The following is a 19,116-nucleotide window of genomic DNA, read 5'->3' on the forward strand; positions in this document are numbered from 1 at the left end:
TTTTAAATATAACAAAATGAATAAAAAAAATATCACTTATATCTGTTTCACTGATAACGTTGATAGACGTTGATGGATGTATATTATATCAGTGTCTATCTCGATAGACTATGAAATTTTGTTATATTTGTAAGAATTTTCATCAATTTTATCATTTAAAACATTTTTTCTATATTATAGAAATTCATTCTTACAAATTTCTCACTTGGAGGGGAAGGGATTAAACTAAAGATGAGAAGACATCTTTACAAAATAGAAGAGTAATTCAAACTTGAAAGAATGTCAAAAACATATTTGTTTTCCTCTGCGGGGATCTTTTCATAAAAGATGTAAATTGATCCAAGGTTATAAATTTAGATGTTGAATTTTAAAATTTTGGTATATTAGGATTTTAAAAGGAAAGCTTTGAAAATTTTAAAAATTGGCACATAAATGTAAATCATTTTTGCACTTTAGTGATATTTTAATGTGTAACTATTTTATGATTTTTTTTTATATTTAGAAATACCCTCTTTAGTTTTTAAAAATTATAATTTTAGTTTTTGAGCTTTTACAAGTATAAAATTAGTTTAGATGCTATTTTTGCTATTTTTTTTATAGTTGATCGTTTAGATTTGGATGATTTTTTTTGGCACATGATCCTTTTTGCTATTTTTTGGTAGTCAAATCTAAACGTACCAATATCCCAAGAATTTTTTTAAGATCATGAACCAATTAACAATTCAAAAAAATAAAACAAAAATAGATTTTTATATTTGGTGGATAATATTGAGCCAAATAACTATTTAGAAAAATAAAAGAAAAATTGCACAAAAATAAGAGAAAAGTACGATGAAAAAGAAAAGAAAAATTATAGGAAAAAAAAGAGTAACAAACAATGGAAAGAAAAATTACATAAAAAAGAGGATGAAAAAAAAAGATAAATCTGAAATATTAAAAAAATAGTTTGCTTTCATATGTTTTTTTATTTTGTTACACATATCATAAATATTGTTGTCTTTGGTTTAAATTTTAAAGGAAAAAGAAATTTTAAAGGAAAAAGAAATTAAAAGAATTGAAATTGAAAAAAGAAATTTTAAAGGAAAAAGAAATTAAAAGAATTGAAATTGAAAAATAATCAAAATAATGGAGATGCGGGGTATCGATCCCCGTACCTCTTGCATGCTAAGCGAGCGCTCTACCATCTGAGCTACATCCCCAATTGATATCCTAACTAAATAGTAAACTATTTCTTTCAATTATACACTTGAACCAACCAAAGAAAACATCATCCTCCTACTATTTTTTTTTTTTTTTGCAACCAAAAGCTATGTTTATAAATATTTTCACCAATTTTGTTATTTAAAATAATTTCTCTTTTAATAGATTAATCATCGAAAAAAATAAAGTGTACTTTGTTATTATAGATAGTAATTCTAAATTTTTCTTAATCATTTTTCAACCATACTTTAATATCTTTGGAATCACCGTCATCCAAACCACTCTCAATTAGATGTGATTAATTTATGGAATTGAATTTTGTATATTGATTTATATGCTAGATACAATCTCTAATATTTATATATGCTAGATACAATTTCTAATATTTACTTGTTTGATGATTTCTCTCGAATACAAATTAAACTTCTCAAAACTTCTTGTTCCTCGATTATCTAGAAAAAATTTAATTTTCCAAGTCTTCAATCTTTCAGAAGATGGTAATCTCGGTTAAGAGCTTTTAGAATTTTGAATCTTCAATTCTTACTTCAACCATATATATCTTACAAATGAATGACAAAGTCTATATTTATAGAGAATGTTTATGGGCTTTAGGTGGGCTTGGACCTATGCGAATTTGCTTGTTGGGCTTAGGCACATTTGTTTGTTGAACTTACGCTTATTATTTCTTTGGTTCAATTTTTCTATATGGGACTTGAATTGAGTTGGATATGAGAAAACTTAATTACCAAAATCTAATCAAATTATAATTCTCATAACTGACGTGATGAAATTTAATTGATCGATATTTTTTGCTCAACAAATGACCCTTTTTGAGATTTATGCACGGTGTATGAGTGAGTGAATCTTGAAAAATAATTTGTAGCGTTTAATTCTCTACTTTGACGAGAATATAACCCAATCTTTTTTTATGTTAAATTTTGTTTGCTTGACACATTTTACCACAAGTAGACGAAAGATGAATTTTAATCTTTTACCCTCTTGTTCGAGAGTGGACTTTAATTTGAACTAAAACTAAAGTAGAATTTATGCTCCACTTTAATTGTAAATTGAATTTTGAGTAGCATCCCAAATTCTAACATTTTTTTTAGAATATATTCAATTCTTCATGCAAAGTTGAAGTATAATTTTGAGTTCATCGTTGTCTTTACTTCCACTTTGATTTGGAGTAGAATTTTGACCTCTCAGGATTTCTTTTGCCTTCAATTTTGATTTGGTGGAACTTGGAATATGCCCATAATTTGACTTGAGGCAACACTTGATTAATGTCAAAGTTTTGACATTGAAATAAAATTTAGTTGAAAACTCAAACTCTAATTTAAAATTTGGAATATCGTTTTAATTATACTCCAACAAAGTTAAAGAATGTCACCAAAACTTGATTTAACCAACCAAATTTGGATAAACGAAACTTACTAATTAAAGTTGGATTTCAGTTTTTCGTTTTTTTTTTTTGGGTTTGGATTACAAACCTATTTTCAATATTGAATTCCAATATAAAATCAACGTTTACAACATTGAATTGGAATAAAATTAAGTGGGGTTCAAATGAAATTTGGTAAATTTGAGTTTTTTTTTAATAAGATTATTGGACACTCTAACTTCTTTCCTCAACCCCAATTTAAAGAAGCCATCTCAACAGATTCAAAAAATTTCTTTTGGAATAACCTATCTCAACCAATTCAATTTTAAATGTCATAGGCCTCAAAAATGAAAAAAGATGTTTAAAAATTAATAATTTTATTGAAAAATAGTTTAATTTGAATCTGAAATTTTAAATTCATGAGGATGGACATGACTTAATTATCAAATAAAATATTGTCACGCCAGGTCATATTCAATCATTTAAGAAAATAATATAAACAAAAGTTGATGATTGAAAATTCTGATTTTGAAAGAAGCAGAAAGGGGTTGTAAAAAAAAATTTAAAAGTTGCCCAAAATTTAAATTTATTCGAATAAGAAGAGTTTGAGGTGTCAAAGGGTAAAAACAGAATTTAAATATAGCTCATGTTTGTTGGAATTGTGCGATCCAATTAGTCTTTGATAGATTTTCGTCGTAATTACAGTGTGGCATTACGATTTAATAATTAAATTAACTTTTCCTTATCAATGGCTGCCCAATCACCTCTTGACAACCTCAATTTTCATGCTACATTAGCCACTCAATTTTTAATGTTGAAAACTAAATAATAATATATCTTTCATATAGTAAATTTAGATAGTTGGGGGTGAGAAGAGATGAGATTTTGAAAAGAGAAGGGCATAAAAGAAATTTAAACAATCATGGGTTTTCCACATACTTCTCCCCATGTTTGCTTAACTCATTCATTTTTTTTTTCCTCCCTTCTGGATATCAAGAAAAGATATCTTCGAAATATCAGGGAGGGAAAAAAAGTTTTGGACTTTGATTCCAGAAAAGAAAACCCAGGACGAATTCGGCTGAAGAAGAACAAAAATATCAAGAATTCAAACTCAAACTGTCATAATTTTGTAAACATCACAAACAGGTGTTGGTTCCATTGATTTTTTTTGTTTTCTTTAGGCATTTATGAACGCTCGTTTCAATCAATGAAATTCTGAGCGTTTCAACATTGATTGGGAAACTTTTATGTGAATTATTGGCAAAGTCGGGTAAATACATTTACAGGAAGGGGTAAGGTTCTGGAATTCAAAGGAATGGGTTGGTTTTAGAGGGGATTGAAGAGTAGAGATTTCTTCAAGTTCGATGAAATGAGAAGAGAAGAATACGAATGGGATGGTGATTCAGAGAGAAATGGAATTAAGAAGAGCTGGTTATGTGGTTGTTTTTGTGACTCTCCTTTGTGCATTGGCAATTGCGAGTTCAGAAGGCAGAAGGAAGACGGTCGAAATGGTTCTTACCAATGCCGATTACTATACATCATCGAACTTGGATAAAGATATGGTAACCAATTTTCCCTTTTCTCTAATTATTATGAATCGACATTCTTTCTTCTTCCTTTCATTTTCAATTCAACCCAGAATCATAAAATGAAAAATAGATAAATGACATGTGTGGGTAGGGAATCGTGATTCGAACCTTTTCGTTTGTTTCTGCTTTTTTGCTTTCCTCTTCATCATCTGCAAAATATAACAAACTTCTGATATAATAATAGTGTGATAACAGGGAGAGAAGGCATGCATGAAAGAATTAGCAGAGAAAGAATATGCACATGAACATGAAGAATCTCTTGTTCCTCACATCAAAACTGAAGACATGGGTGAAAAAACTATAAGAATTCTACCGCCTGATATGAAACAGGACGTGTTGGATTGCTTAAGAAAGAAAACTATGCTTTCTCGTAGTTCTGAATCAAGTTCTATTTTATTTGATCGGTTTAGCAAACCAATTGAACTGTCCTTAAATGGAGGGTCCAATATTCATATGAAACGTCTAATTAGATCATCGCAAGATTCATCAATACGGCATCTTGCTGAAGCTTCATCTCCACCTGCACCTCCGTCACCGTCGCCTGGAGCAGAGTCACCAGTAAATTCTCCATTACCGTCTCCTAGTCATGCTCCAATGCCATCACCAAGTCATGCCCCAACCAAGTCTCCAAACCATGCCCCAACCAAGTCTCCAAACCATGCCCCAGCCAAGTCTCCAAGTCATGCCCCAGCCAAGTCTCCAAGTCATGCCCCAGCCAAGTCTCCAAGTCATGCCCCAGACAAGTCTCCAAGTCATGCCCCAGCCAAGTCTCCAAGTCGTGCCCCAGCCAAGTCTCCAAGTCGTGCCCCAGCCAAGTCTTCATCACGAAACCTCCGTCCACCTGTTGAGGCTCCGCCACGATCTCGAGAACCGCCACCGGATGACACCGATGTTCCGGATTTGCCTACACCTTCTGTAGTTCGCTCGCCACCACCTCCACGTGCTTCTTCCAAATCTCGACCTCCAAAGAAGCATGAGGAAGACCAGACAGTCATAATTGCTGGTATTATAGCGGCTGGTTTGGGAGTTGTTCTTGTGGTTGCTTTACTTTTGTTCTGCTGTCGTAAAGGTGAGGAAAGTAAAATTGATCCAAAGGATGGGCAAAAGGATGAGAGACCTCTCTTAAACATATCTTTAAGTGAATTATCAGCAGGTATGGTACTATTTTTATGTTCTCTCATTGTTTTTCCATTGATGAATTTTCAAATCATCTTTGTAATTGCCTTCAGGTTCTTCACAGAAGTCATACAACCTTGGAAATTCAGGTACGAATGCTGATAATGGAACTAAACCCTCCTCATTTGTTGGCAACTTATCAGTTAATCCTGAAAATGGTACCTCTATGGCTGAGGCTCAAACAACTGATGGTAAATCATCAGCAATGCCACATATAAAACCTCCTCCCGGAAGATTAGATTCTCAACCTCCTCCATCTGCACCAGCACCAGTGGTAGCACCTCCACCGCCTCCGCCGCCTGCTCCTAGAGCCCCACCACCACCACCTCTAAAAGTTGGTCGACCCCCACCTGCACCACCGGGAGCAATCCCTGGTAAATCTCAACCAGTGCCTATTGGGCCACATCGACGAGGACCTAGCGGCTCAAGCATGGATGCAGATTCAGGAAGCCAAAAGACCAAGTTAAAGCCCTTTTTCTGGGACAAGGTTCTTGCTAACCCTGGGCAATCTATGGTCTGGCACGAGATTAGTGCTGGATCATTCCAGTAAGCCAACATAAACTCTTAATTCTCTCAATAGTAATTCATTATGCAGAAGGATTTGATGTATACTACAAAATTAATCATTATAAAATTGGCAGATTCAATGAGGAGATGATGGAGTCCTTGTTTGGATATACAGCAGTAGAAACTAACAAAGGCGACCGCAAGAAAGATTCAGTATCAGACCCTTCATTACAATACATTCAAATCATCGATGCTAAGAAAGCTCAAAACCTTTCAATTCTCCTACGAGCACTAAATGTAACAACAACAGAAGTATTAGATGCTCTTGAAGAAGGTATTCGCCCTTTACCTTTCTTTTAATCCAACTTGCTTTAAAGTTGGTCTAATTGATGAAACTAACAAAGGGTTTATAACAAATTATATACCAGGAAATCCTGATCTTCCAGCAGAGCTTTTACAGACCTTGTTGAAAATGGCACCAACAACAGAAGAGGAACTAAAACTTAGACTATTTTCAGGGGAGCTTTCTCAATTAGGTCCAGCAGAACGATTCCTTAAAGTGTTAGTGGATGTTCCTTTTGCTTTTAAACGATTAGAGTGTCTTCTCTTCATGCTCTCAATGTCGGAAGATGTCACTAACATTAAGGAATCATTCGCAACTCTAGAGGTGAGCATACAAAGATCCAAAATTAACTTCCTAAAACTCAACATTCAATTTACTACTCACTAATTGGCTAAATCTTAGGTCGCCAGCAACAATCTTAGAAACAGCAGGCTGTTTCTCAAGCTATTAGAAGCAGTTCTCAAAACTGGAAACCGAATGAACGATGGGACGTACCGTGGTGGTGCTCAGGCATTCAAGCTCGACACGCTCTTGAAACTGGCAGATGTTAAAGGAACTGACGGCAAGACTACGCTCTTACACTTCGTCGTACAAGAGATTATTCGTTCAGAAGGCATACGAGCAGCTCGTTCTGATAGACAAAGTCGAAGTTCATCCAGCATAGTCTCCAACGATACGATTTTTGAGGACTTCGCCGACGATTCAACGGAACATTATCGACAATTAGGTCTACAAGTGGTTTCTGGTTTGACCAAGGAGTTGGAAAACGTGAAAAAAGCGGCTGCAGTAGATGCGGATGGACTAACAACAACGATATCAAAACTTGGCCAATCTCTAATTAAAACAAAAGCATTTATAGACGCGGAGATGAAAAGTTTAGATGAAGACAGCAAATTCCACCAATCAATGTCGAAATTTTTAGAAGGAGCTGAAGCAGACATAGCGTGGATTGCAGTGGAAGAAAAGAAGATAATGGCGTTGGTGAAAAGCACGGTGGATTACTTCCATGGAAACTCAGGAAAGGAAGAAGGATTGAGATTGTTTACAATCGTACGCGATTTCTTGATTGTGTTGGACAAGACTTGTAAACAGGTGAAAGAAGCAGCTGAGGCTGCAGCCAAGCAAGCGAAGCATACCAAAAAAGAAACTGCCACACCGACGGCTGCTTGTCAACAGAATTCAGATCTAAGGCAGCGGCTATTTCCGGCCATTGTAGAACGACGAATAGGTGATGATGAGTCAAGTTCTTCGGAGGACGATGATGGGGAGAGTTCATCTTCATCATCATCATCATCCTAGAATTCCACTCCAGTGAAAGTGGTTTTTCATTTCACGGAACGGAATTGGTTGGAAATTTGTTTGGCGTAATTTTGCGAGTAATGTGATGTAACGGAATTGGTGTTTGTACTAAGGATTTCATCCCTTTCTACTTTAGAAATGGTAAAAAGTGTTTTGTGGAATTCAAAAGATAGGAGAACTCCTTTTTTATTTTATTTTTTATTTTTTTTACTTTGTAAACCATATGGTTACTATCAAATCAAGTAGAGGTTTTATTTGAATTCAATTTTCTAAAACACATATTTTCTTTTCAAAAGAGAAAATTCTAGAAATTAATTTAGAGTTGAGGATGGTTGGCACAAATAACTCTACTTCACTTTGTATTTGATAATCATGTACTTTACTCATATATTTGATAATCGTGTACTTTACTTGGTAATGTACTTTACTCATATATTTGATAATCATGTACTATACTACTTGGCAATGTGTGATATATTTGACCGATATATTGTTGATAAAGTTATCAATCATGCAACCGTTTATAATGATGAGAAAACTATGTCTTCACTAAAAGGGTTGATGCACTTGATTGATATACTATTAAAAGAAAAGAAAAAAACTCGAATCTTCTTTTGTGAGAGTGAGTGTGAGGACATGGACTCATGCGTGTGGATGAACGGATTCATTTGGTGGATTACTAGTGTGGAATGGGAGAAAGCCAATTGTAGGCAATCTTCTTCAGAGGTTGGTCAATTGTGTTGAGGTTCGTCTTGGTTTTGGTCTTGTGAAGTAGTTTGGTGGTTTCAACGTTGGGCTCTCGAATGGTTCTTTAGGTTCTTCATTCGGTCAAAATGGTTTAGGGAAAGTTAAAGTTGAAGGTGGTCATTCCACTGAGGACATTGTTGTTTGGGGCTTAAGTTGAGGAATTGGTCTTTTGATGGCCCAATTTGTGGAAGCTCGATTTCCTATTGAGATTATTTCTCAATTGCCTGCCAAGGTGTGAGGTTGTGTGAAATTTTTGTTGATTATTGTCTTGAACAATGGTTTGATTATTTTTCAGTTTAAGAAATAAGAGGCTCAGTTGTGTGGTTTGGTTCTTGACATATTATGTTGATGAAGTTTAACGCCGTTCTTCAACTCACGTCTGTCTTGAGGTCATAGTAGTAGCAAACATCAAAATACAACAACAACAAACAACAAAATACAACGGTTGGTAAATGGGTCAAAAACTTCAAAACGATATTTAATTTGACAAAATGGTCAGAACCAACTAATTTCCATAAAACAATTTTAGTTAATAAAACGTTTATATATTATTTAGTAAAAAGAATATATATTATCTCTCATCTCCTCGCCCGACTGATAGCGACCGTGGAGATACGGACATACCTCCTTCCAAAACTTGAGTGTTATAAGGGCCCAAACTCATTGATCAACCAATGAGAACAAGAAGGAGACATCCACAATAAAAAAATAATCAATGTGGAATGCTTTTGAGAATAAAATAATATTATATTTCCTTTCATAAATTTTTCATCTAACAATCCCCTACTTGAAATTTTTTTACTATCATATTATAGGAATAATCATTGGTCAGTCAAAATCAATTTTTCAACCAAACTGTCCTTGAAGTGATTATGGTTAGTTTAATAAATTATCAAACCAATATCAAGAGTTGTTTGTGTAAACTTCGATTGGTCAATTGGTTTAACTCTTTAAAATATTTTTTTGAAATTTCTCGATCTGAAACTTTTTCAAACTAACCCCTTTCATTCTACTACTTATTTTAATGTGATCGATTGACTTGACTTTTCAGCCTATCATGCTCACCCTTATCTATTCAGTTGAGAAAATGGATTGTATTCTTGAGATAATTTTCTTGTTTGATTGAGTGCCAATTCGGATGAAGATGTTTTAAGTTTCCTTTAGAATTGGTGGACTTCTTGGGGCTTAAGTGTTATGACCAATGTTGTCTGTCAACTAGTTTGTATGGATGAGGCTACTAAGATATATGAAGTTATTGTCTTTTGCCTTGTTTATGCGTGTAAGGGTGGGAGTGAAGATGTTTTTCTCGTTTGTGATGGCTAGTTCGAAGTAAGAAAATTTTAAGATCTCAATTAAGTATGCTTAATTCCTACGCAAGTGTGCTAAGTGTGGTGGTTTTGGCTATGCTAATGGCACGTGTGGAATGAAGGGTTTGATGAGGTACTCCTTTTTAGTACCTTTGCTTTTTGCTCATGATTGTTTGATCTCTACCCTTGTTGAAAGGCTAAGATGTGTAGTTGTTGATTCTCTATTTGAGGTGGTAATTATTGTTTTTATTGAAGGTTCTTTACGAGTTGTGGGCTTAGGGTTGCTTTCTTGAGTCTTAATCATGTGGCTAATTAGCAGTGATAGGATGTTAGTGTCTTCCTAAGGTATTGGGGCTTCTTACCTTCTTTTGGAATTGTTCTCTCGAGGTGTTGTCTTCCAGTTCTTGATTGATTGGTGCTCAATGGTTAATGAATCTAAACTTTTAGCAAGCCTCCATGACCCTTTGACATGTCAAAAAACTTGAGACGATAGTTTCATTTATTGTGATTTTGATGGTTTCTCTAGACTCAATTAGAAGTGAACTTGTCCTTTATTGTGCTTATGTGCTTTAGTTGTTAGCTGTCACATTTGTATGTTTGTTTTTATTTTTTTAATGTCCTGACTATAATTTTGAGAGATTACATTTTCCCATTATCTTGTATCTTTGCAAAGAAAACAAAAACAAAAAAAAAAAGAGATGGAAATCAATAATATAATAATAGCTAAAATATATAGTTTAGATTTGTTCTCATGTTTTTTTCTCTCTACTTTAAATCTCTCTCTACTTTTTTGAATATTTAGTCTATTGCTTCAAAGCAGTGGAGGGGAAAACATAGTTTAATGAAATTGATCAAAACATAATTATTATGTGGATCTTTATGAAATAAGATGATAAGTAGTGTAGTGTTGGATGAAGATCACATGGTACACTCCAAAGGTGACAAATAGAGTAGTAGTAGTCTTGTAATTACAACTCTGAAGTGGATTTTGATGGGTTGGATATCATTAAGCTTATAATCCGAGAGGATATTTCAAAAGTTTTTGGAAAACTTTGTTTATTTTTTTATTAGGACGTGCACTTTAATAGGTATATTTTGGACATTCTTCTGGTAGGTTTCAAAAACTTAGAAACCATCCAAATAAATTTGCTTTGTTAATTAAATTTTTTATACGTGATTCGTTTTTAACAAGTACGATTGTGTACGTGTACTTATTGAACTTTAATATACCTTTCTTTTTAAGTTTATATATTTTGAAGAAGATATGTGGGAACAGAAATGTGATGGACATAAAGAATTTTCTGTCCATGCATTTATTTGGTTGGAACAAAATGTGTGAACAAAACATCTATCGATCGACTTTTACCCACATAAGAAAATGTTAGTAGAAACTTTGTTCACACTTTTCTTAAGATTTCCTAACGTTGTTTTGCATTAGCACGAACACAAGATCTTGTAGTTGGCTTATCGAGATTATTGATATTTTTATTAAACATATTATTTTTATTGGGAATATGTTAGTGTTACATTTTTGTCACCTCTCTTGAAAGAACATATTAATTCATGATATCCAAATTAACTTTGACTTCCTTTTACAGTTGTTCTTGTTTATGAAATGATGTATTTTTCTAATTTTGTTATTTTCGTTCGTGTGTTTGGTTGTGGTTTTGCTTGCTTTAAGAAATAAAAATAAGAAGTATTAGGGTTGTCAAGTAATATGTGCCATGAAAAGAATCCAATATTATTAACTGTGTAGTTCAGAGAATTGTGGAGAATACTTAACAGTGAAGAAAAGAAGAATGATTAGAAAAGGTTTTGTCTGATTTGCAACATCAAAAGAAAAAAATAAATAAATAAAAAGGAAAAATGGGGTCAAAGTATATATATATATTACATCATTCAACTTTAATTAGATTAAAAGAAAAGAAAACAAAACAAAAGAAATTTCCCATTCGAACCTTTTTTCTCATTTTCCCATTACTCAGCAGCAGTTGCAGTAACATAATAAGCAACACAAAACAAGCCATGAACAAAACACAAAATCCCACCAATTGACAGAAAATGATGGTGTGTGAATCCACAACTTGCTCTTGATTTGTTGTTCCCCATTGCTCCAATCACCAACATAGACATTCCCACGGCAAGAATTATCCTTTCAAAGAAAAAAAAAAAACGTAATGATTACTAAACCAGGTATTGAAAATTCAAATTTAGATTTGTAGATTTGAAATTTGAGAGAGTAAGTAAAATACCAAGTGAAAATGAGGCAAGCAATGGAGATTTGTCTATTTGGAGGAGATTTTTCAAGCTCATCTTGAGAGCAAATGCAATTACAACCACCAAGCAAATTAGCAATAATATGAGCCAATCCCAAAAGCCCTGCTGCTCCTAATCCCAATTTAAAAGCTTGCTCACTTGGATCTCTACATTCAAATATCCATAATCGAAGATGCTTCACCTATAAAACACATTCTATTATTATTATTATTCATTCATACAAACAAAAGATTGGTTTTCTTTTGAGCAAAGTTCAATTTAAATTTAATCTCTACCTTGTTTTGAGCTATATCGGCTTCGATCCCAAGCAGCCCGGCAACAATATCCATCGCCACCACCAACAAGCAAATCAACACACCCACCAACTTCATGGTACTATTGATGAGAGGGATATCAAAAGGAAAGGCAGTGGAAGAGGTAAGGGAAATGAAACTATTTATGGCCTTTTAAGAACAAGAGTAGTGGTTTTTTTTTTCTTTCAAGTTTAAAAAGGCTTCTTTACACATACACTACAAAAGCTTTTAGCTTTGGGGGGTTCTTTTTATGTTGGATTCTTTTCGTTTGGGAACAAGTAAAGTAGGGCATAAAAACAGCTCATGTTTATGTTGGGAGACTGCATGGCCCAGTTAATTAGGGCGTGCCCATAATTTCCTTAATTCTTGGCTAAACTTTTTTGACTTTTTAACCTCCCACAATAATACTCATTGTGATCATATTTTGTGTATCCCAACTATTTACTTTTCCATATACTCATGAATTTATTGCTATTTACAATCATTGCATGCAATAATTTTGTTATAGTTATTTGTTACTCCAGGGAAAATACTAGATTGGATTGAAAATTAATTATTATAATAATAATAACAAAATAGAAAATCTAAGTCGCTCCATTAGTTTGGTTTGTAAAGAAAAAAATAGGAGTTGTTGCAAATATATGCAGGCTATTAATATTATCATTATAAACATAAAATATATTACTGCTAGAATGTCATAAAGAATAGAATCTATCATGTATATATTTTACTATATTTATAATATTACTATTGGTATACTTAATGATTAGTCTAAAATTAAATATTTGTAATAATGTTTTTTTGGCTAAAACTTTTAGCAAAAGAAATTATTCGTACAAATGGGATGTTATTAAAAAAAACTATTCAAAATTAAAACAAGAGCGTATAGCTTTAAAATAATTGGTCTCCTTTTAATATTTTAATTATTAGGATGAATTTATTGTTAATAAAAATGACTAATTATCATAATGCAATTTATGTTTGATATTAAAAGAAAAGAATACACTTTTTCAAATAGCAAAATGAACCAAATGATTTACAAATTACACTAATATTTTAGATTCTATCCATAATAAAAACCCAGGGATCATAGGAAGTTGGTTATTGTAATACTGTAGCAAATAATAAAAAGATGAGTGTAAAATAGTAAAAGTTGTAGCAAATAATAAATACGGTAACAAATAAGAGTTTTGAAACAGTGTTAATTATAACAATAATTTCAGATTTTATATCAATCTCCATATAGAATCTAATATTTTGTTATATTTTTAAATATTTTTTTTGGGTAGTTTTGTGATTAAGAATAATGTTTTTCTATAAAGAATAATTTAAATCTATAAAAAAGAAGAAAAAAAGAAAGTTGTCCGTTTATATTTGAAAAACCAAAAAGGTGCCAACTGAAAATAAAAGTTGAAAAAAAAGATTCTGAAAACAGGAAGCAAACCAAACCTTGTTTTTGTTATCTTTTATGAAGTTGAGTTGGGTTTCTTTGTTTGTGAAATGGGCTTCAAAAATTGAGAAAAAGAAATGGAGTCTCAGGAAGTGCTTTGGGATTCCAAAATTGAAAGCAGGAGATGGAGTAGCATGTTTGTGACACAAGGTAATGTAGCACATGATCAGAGAGTTGGCAGATTTTGTACCAAAACAATGAGGCTTCACATTTACAAAAGGAATTTATGGAATTTAATTAATACGATTATGTGTGTATTAATATTAATTAATCATTTATTATTCCTATCTTATTCCTCTTTCTCACCTCATCTTTAACTTTATCAAGTTCAAGAAAAACACGAATTCTTTAATCAAAATAATATCAATTATATGTACAAATAATTGGTTCAATTGGGTTTTCATTTCTTGTTCATTGGCCCATAATATAATATGCCATTGCCTTCCCCATTTGGTCAAAGCATCATAGAATGCAACTCAAAATATGTCGATATATTCAACATAATTTAAATGGAGGTGCATTTGGTTTTTGAATATTTAATTTATCAAATTCACTACGTGATTAATTGGTTGTTCGTCACACGCACGTAATCCATCATGTATCATTTCTTATGTAATTCATAATATGTAATCGTGTAAAAAATGATACACGATCGTGTACCAAATCTAAACAATCATATACTAAGACCTTTTATATTTTGTATACGATCTTTATTTGGTACACGATCGTGTTTTTGGTACTGTAACATTCCAACGATTTTTGTTCAAATTTTTTATATATGGTATTATAGATTTGGTACACGTATCGTGTACCCAAATATTTAAACGATCATATAACAATATCTCAACTATTTTTTTGTTCAAGATCATGTACCAAAATCTTTTATATTTAAAAAAAATACTGATTGAAAACAAATATCATGAATTAAAAATAATATGGAAAAAGAGAAGAAAAAAGATTGGAAAGGAAGAAAATAAATGGAAAAAAAGGAAAATGGAGAGGACAAACATGAAATATTAAAATTTTATTAGAGGGATCATAAAATAATAGTTTATATTTATAAAAATTAACCAATATTTTATGTATTAAAGGTAAAAAAAGTAATCTATACATTTCAATTTTAATTTTTTTTAGGGTCTTTTTTGCCCTCAGAGCTACATGTCCTTGTGGTTCCTAAAAGTACCCATCATGCTCTTTTTGCCCTCAATTAAATTTTGCATTAGTTTTTTTTTTTTTTTTTTTTTTTTTTGCCTTTTTAGATCTTTCGTGATCAATATGTTTCTATTTTGTCTACATATCATTTGTAAATTAAACTCTAAACATTAGCAATCGGAACAACTTGAAGTGTTTCAAGGTAAATAATTGCAAAAAAGATGCTTTTGTTTAAATTATGTTGACTCATTCTATTAGTTATGAGTTGATTTGTATATTTAATTTTAGGCTTTCTAATTTTTGTCCAAATATATATATATTTATATATATATAATATATTTTTTTTTTTTTTTTTGAACTTTTAAAAAATTATGATAAAACTCCAACTAACGCAAAAGCTTAAACTTCACAATTCGATATCATATTATGTTTTAAAAATGTGGTTCAACTTTCAACCACTAGCATAAGCTTTTGGATGAATTGGTAGTTTAACATGATATCAGAGTCCAATAAATCCAAACGAGTATTCGGTTCAAGATAGGTGAACTCAGAAGAGACACCATCTTGAAGGAGCATATTGGAAAAGTTGAAAGTCCCACATTGGAAAAATCAAGGAGACTCGTACTTCATATAAGATAGGTGGGTTACTCCACTAATAGTTAATTGGTTTTGAGATAAAACCCCATACTATCAATTTTAACAAATACCAAATATAATTAATATTTTTTAAAAATATATTCTTAAATTTTAAAAGATTATGTTTATACTTCTGGTCTTAAAAAATTGAACTTTTTCTTTTTATAAATAATATGATTTTTGAAATATATGTCAAAAATAGGTTACATGTCAAACTATTGACAAAAATAGATGAAGTCCTGGATCTTATAAACCCACATATAATATATATAAATAATAATAAAAAAAAAATAAATTGTGGGCCTAACGTAATATATATATATATATATAAATAAATGCATATGCCATCAGTATCATTACTTCAAATGAAGGATGTTGAGATCAAACTTGAGGAAGATGAAGTTGGAAGTTCGACAATGTCTTGGTAGAACTTGATCAAGACTAATCTAATATGTACTAAGTTTTCAAGTGTGGCAAAGTTGCAAAGTATAAAATTAAATAATTCATTTTCTTTTTAAAAATCAATTAAAAGAAAAACAAAAGTTATATGTGTTGCTCCAAATAAAGTATGAAGTAGAATGATGAAAGGGTCAAATGTTGAGATGATGAGCAAAAAGAATAAAAGAGAAAAAAAGGAAAAATGAAAATCCGACCTGCCGGATTCGAACCAGCGACCTAAGGATTAATCTGATGGGATATACCAACTACAGTCCTCCGCTCTACCAACTGAGCTAAGGTCGGTTTTGATTAATTGTCACCTAAGAAACATTATGTTTTCATTTTATGTGAAAAGATAACGTGAATATAAAAATATATTTGTTTTAAAATAGTATTAAATAAATAAATAAAAAGAAGACAAAAAGTTTAAAAAGGAAAAGAAAAAAAAAATGGAAATGAGTGGGGCTTTGGTACAACACGTCATGGTCATGCGCACCCCCCAAAACTCTCAACTTCCTACTTCACAACTTTATTACAACAATAAATAAAAATCCTTTCCTCCAAACTTTATAAATAATCCACACTAATATTGTTTCATGTATTCTATATACACTGAACCAAAACCAATTAATAATTGAATATCCAAATATAAAATTGGATTTATTTTTACATTTTCAATTTTTAAATTATATTCCAACTTCATTCCATTCCAAATTATTTTGTTCTTGAGTTGAGAGGCAACTATAAATTTTTAACAGTAATTTAATTCTTTGATGGTTTATCTCTAATGTATAAAGTAAAGTTTTTAAAACAAAGTTGAGAACTTCTAACTTTTTACTCTTTACGAAGTTGTAGATTTAAGATTAGTTTGAACTTCAATTTTTCATAAGGTGATAATCTCATGATCAATAAGAGAACTTGAACCTCTTGAAAAACCTTTTGTTATCATTCATCCACTCAAAAAGAAAAACAAATGGAAAGACAAAGCTTATATTTATAGAAACTTTTCCTGGGCTTTAGGTGATATTGGACCCATTTGCTTGTGTTGAGTTTCGGCTTGGGCCCAATAATATCTATTTCGGTCCTATTTTCTATTATTAGCTTGAATTGGACTCGATTTGATAAATTGTAATGGTTTAAGCGGATCAAAATTATAATTCTTGCAATAGACTTGATTTTTGTTATGATGATGTGGTGATCAATTTTTTTTTTTCATTTAACACATATATTAAAAGAAACTAAGAAAGGGCGAAGTCTTTTTAACTTCCATCCTACCTTTGAAAAAAATTCAAGCACAAGCATGGAAGAAGCAAGTAGAAATGACCGAGTATGAGCACATAATCATGATTTCATTTTTCTACTCATAAAATTAATTAAAGGGAAAGAAAAGGAACATGAAAAGAAATTTAGAGAGTTACCAATTTGAGATTAAAAAAAAAAAAAAATCAAAGCTAGGAAGAATATGAATAATTTATGTCTAAAATTAGGATGATAATACTAATTATTTTATATTCCTAAATCGAAAAAAGGAATAATATACTTATACTATTTTTTAAACTTTCTCCAATTTTTTTTTTAAATTTTAAAATCAATAAGATTATAATTGATTAAAAAATTATGTTTCAAACATTTTGAATTGCAACCAACACATTAATTTCTAATAAAACACACACACATATATAATTTTAATCCTTATCTCTTATATTAGTTTTTCATTTGGGGTTGGACATTTTCACCTGGTTTTCTTAAAGAAGAATATAAACTATCAAATTACTATAAAAAGAAAAACTATTAAAAAATATTAAAGTTCAACTTCATCTATATGTTATTGAACATGTTGTTACTAAGAGAGAAAAAAAATGCATATATCGAATTATAAGTTTATAATCCAATATTTGGATGAGGAGAGGAGTGATTGGCAATTGATTGACAAAAATATCACATCAGTGTTTATTTTTGGAGGGTAGATGGAGGTTTGTTCTCATAATTCAACCACACCACCCACAAACAATAATGATTTTCTTATAACATAAAAACATACATTATTTATTGATTATTGATTATTGGTAAGCAGGGCATCTTGGATGTTTCCAAAAACAAAAGGAAAATAAATTATTTGGAAATGAGAAAGGTTTTGATGATAATATAGGTGTGTTTTAAAAGTGGTTGTTGTTTCAATTATTTGGAAATAGAATTAGGAAAGAGAAAAGGAATACATCCCCTACCCACAATGTGCTATTGCTAACACAAACACAATCATAGATGGATTTGTATCATATTTAATCTTTTTTTCCATTTCCATTAGTTGTGTGTTGCCAAGCCCTCATCAAAATTGCTTTATACACACACACACATTCCATCATTTTCACAATCTAAATTTTACTTCATTCACAAAACGGTATGCTTTTTTTTGTTCTTTTCTTTTTTCTGAAGAGAATCAATTACCACTCTTTGCATTGAAGTACTAACACCCTCCCATTAGGATAAGAACTTGGTACATCTTCAGCTACCTGTTAGAGTTGTTCCGGGTTGGACTCAATTGAGTTGAAGGACTTTCTAGGCTTAGTTCAATAGTTCTAGTTGTAAATTTTGTCGACCCATATAACCTTTATTAGAAAAATAAATTCAATCAAGTCTAACACAATCCAACCATGAAATATTTGGCACTACAAGAAAAGGGGATCACTCAACGGAAAATATTGTTGGGAGATATACGAAAAAGTGTCACAAAACGATCTTTAGATCCATAAATATCCGTTGGGACCATGGTCAGACAAAATACATTGAGAAATACAATGTCGGGAGATGATCATATACAACCCTCAACGCTACATTTTCGACATTGGGAGTTTAATTATTTTTTAAAAACAATACCTTCCACTGTTACTTTTATTTTATTTTTACAAATTTTTCTAACCTAAAATTTTAAACCCAAATCAATAATATTTTCAAACAAATTGTATTCGTACATTTAAAAGCAACAACTTCTTCGTTACATCTATCTATATATATATATATAAAATAAAGCAAGTTATATAGAAAAAACTCCAATCTCTCTATTCCTTCACTCAACAAAATTTCTAAGTGTCACAACATTGGAGGCTTCTGTTCCTGAGTTTATAGAGGGTTCGTCCTTAAGAGATCACCTATCATCAATCATAGATCTCATAGAAAAGACCTATTCCAATAGATTAACATTCTTCATGTATTGATCAAAAGCTTAATTTTTTGCTTCAATACGTCTCTTTCGAAATTTCCTTAACTTGGAAAATCTCCATTATTCATTAATTGCAGCGGCATCCTAAAATCCTTCTCATATTA

General features: G+C 31.4%; 2 protein-coding genes, 1 long non-coding RNA gene and 2 other non-coding genes across 5 annotated transcripts; 1 reads left to right on the forward strand and 4 right to left on the reverse strand.

The window, feature by feature from the left end:
* Positions 1-1,126: 1,126 nt before the first annotated feature.
* TRNAA-AGC lies at positions 1,127-1,199 on the reverse strand. Its single transcript has one exon. It is a non-coding gene; the product is annotated as a tRNA-Ala (tRNA).
* Positions 1,200-3,230: 2,031 nt separating this feature from the next.
* On the reverse strand, positions 3,231-7,114 carry LOC105434694. The gene is made up of 2 exons (XR_968806.2): positions 6,692-7,114; positions 3,231-4,319 (listed from the first exon to the last, which is right to left on the reverse strand). It is a non-coding gene; the product is annotated as an uncharacterized LOC105434694 (long non-coding RNA).
* LOC101206094 (formin-like protein 3) lies at positions 3,944-7,760 on the forward strand. Its single transcript, XM_031881131.1, has 6 exons — positions 3,944-4,143; positions 4,366-5,323; positions 5,400-5,892; positions 5,988-6,187; positions 6,282-6,520; positions 6,599-7,760. The coding sequence occupies exons 1-6, from the start codon at positions 3,976-3,978 to the stop codon at positions 7,493-7,495; spliced, it is 2,955 nt and encodes a 984-aa protein (XP_031736991.1). The 5' UTR covers positions 3,944-3,975; the 3' UTR covers positions 7,496-7,760.
* A 3,509-nt stretch (positions 7,761-11,269) lies between these two features.
* Positions 11,270-12,308, reverse strand: LOC101212188. The gene is made up of 3 exons (XM_004151824.3): positions 12,102-12,308; positions 11,802-12,007; positions 11,270-11,701 (listed from the first exon to the last, which is right to left on the reverse strand). Exons 1-3 carry the CDS (start codon positions 12,195-12,197, stop codon positions 11,527-11,529), a joined length of 477 nt encoding a protein of 158 aa, XP_004151872.1. The 5' UTR covers positions 12,198-12,308; the 3' UTR covers positions 11,270-11,526.
* A 3,696-nt stretch (positions 12,309-16,004) lies between these two features.
* Positions 16,005-16,098, reverse strand: TRNAY-GUA. Its single transcript has 2 exons — positions 16,062-16,098; positions 16,005-16,040 (listed from the first exon to the last, which is right to left on the reverse strand). It is a non-coding gene; the product is annotated as a tRNA-Tyr (tRNA).
* Between the last annotated feature and the right edge of the window lie 3,018 nt (positions 16,099-19,116).

Source organism: Cucumis sativus, chromosome 2 (genome assembly GCF_000004075.3).
Source record: "Cucumis sativus cultivar 9930 chromosome 2, Cucumber_9930_V3, whole genome shotgun sequence".
NCBI lineage: Eukaryota > Viridiplantae > Streptophyta > Magnoliopsida > Cucurbitales > Cucurbitaceae > Cucumis > Cucumis sativus.

Bases quoted from the DNA above. Each gene is read 5' to 3' on its own strand.
- LOC101206094 (XM_031881131.1), top strand. From the start codon at position 3,976: ATGGTGATTCAGAGAGAAATGGAATTAAGAAGAGCTGGTTATGTGGTT. The intron at 4,144-4,365 runs GTAACCAATTTT...GTGTGATAACAG, and splicing joins CGAACTTGGATAAAGATATG to GGAGAGAAGGCATGCATGAA. The intron at 6,188-6,281 runs GTATTCGCCCTT...ATTATATACCAG, and splicing joins ATTAGATGCTCTTGAAGAAG to GAAATCCTGATCTTCCAGCA.
- LOC101212188 (XM_004151824.3), bottom strand. From the start codon at position 12,197: ATGAAGTTGGTGGGTGTGTTGATTTGCTTGTTGGTGGTGGCGATGGAT. The intron at 12,008-12,101 runs GTAGAGATTAAA...TGTGTTTTATAG, and splicing joins CCGATATAGCTCAAAACAAG to GTGAAGCATCTTCGATTATG. The intron at 11,702-11,801 runs GTATTTTACTTA...TTTCTTTGAAAG, and splicing joins GCTTGCCTCATTTTCACTTG to GATAATTCTTGCCGTGGGAA.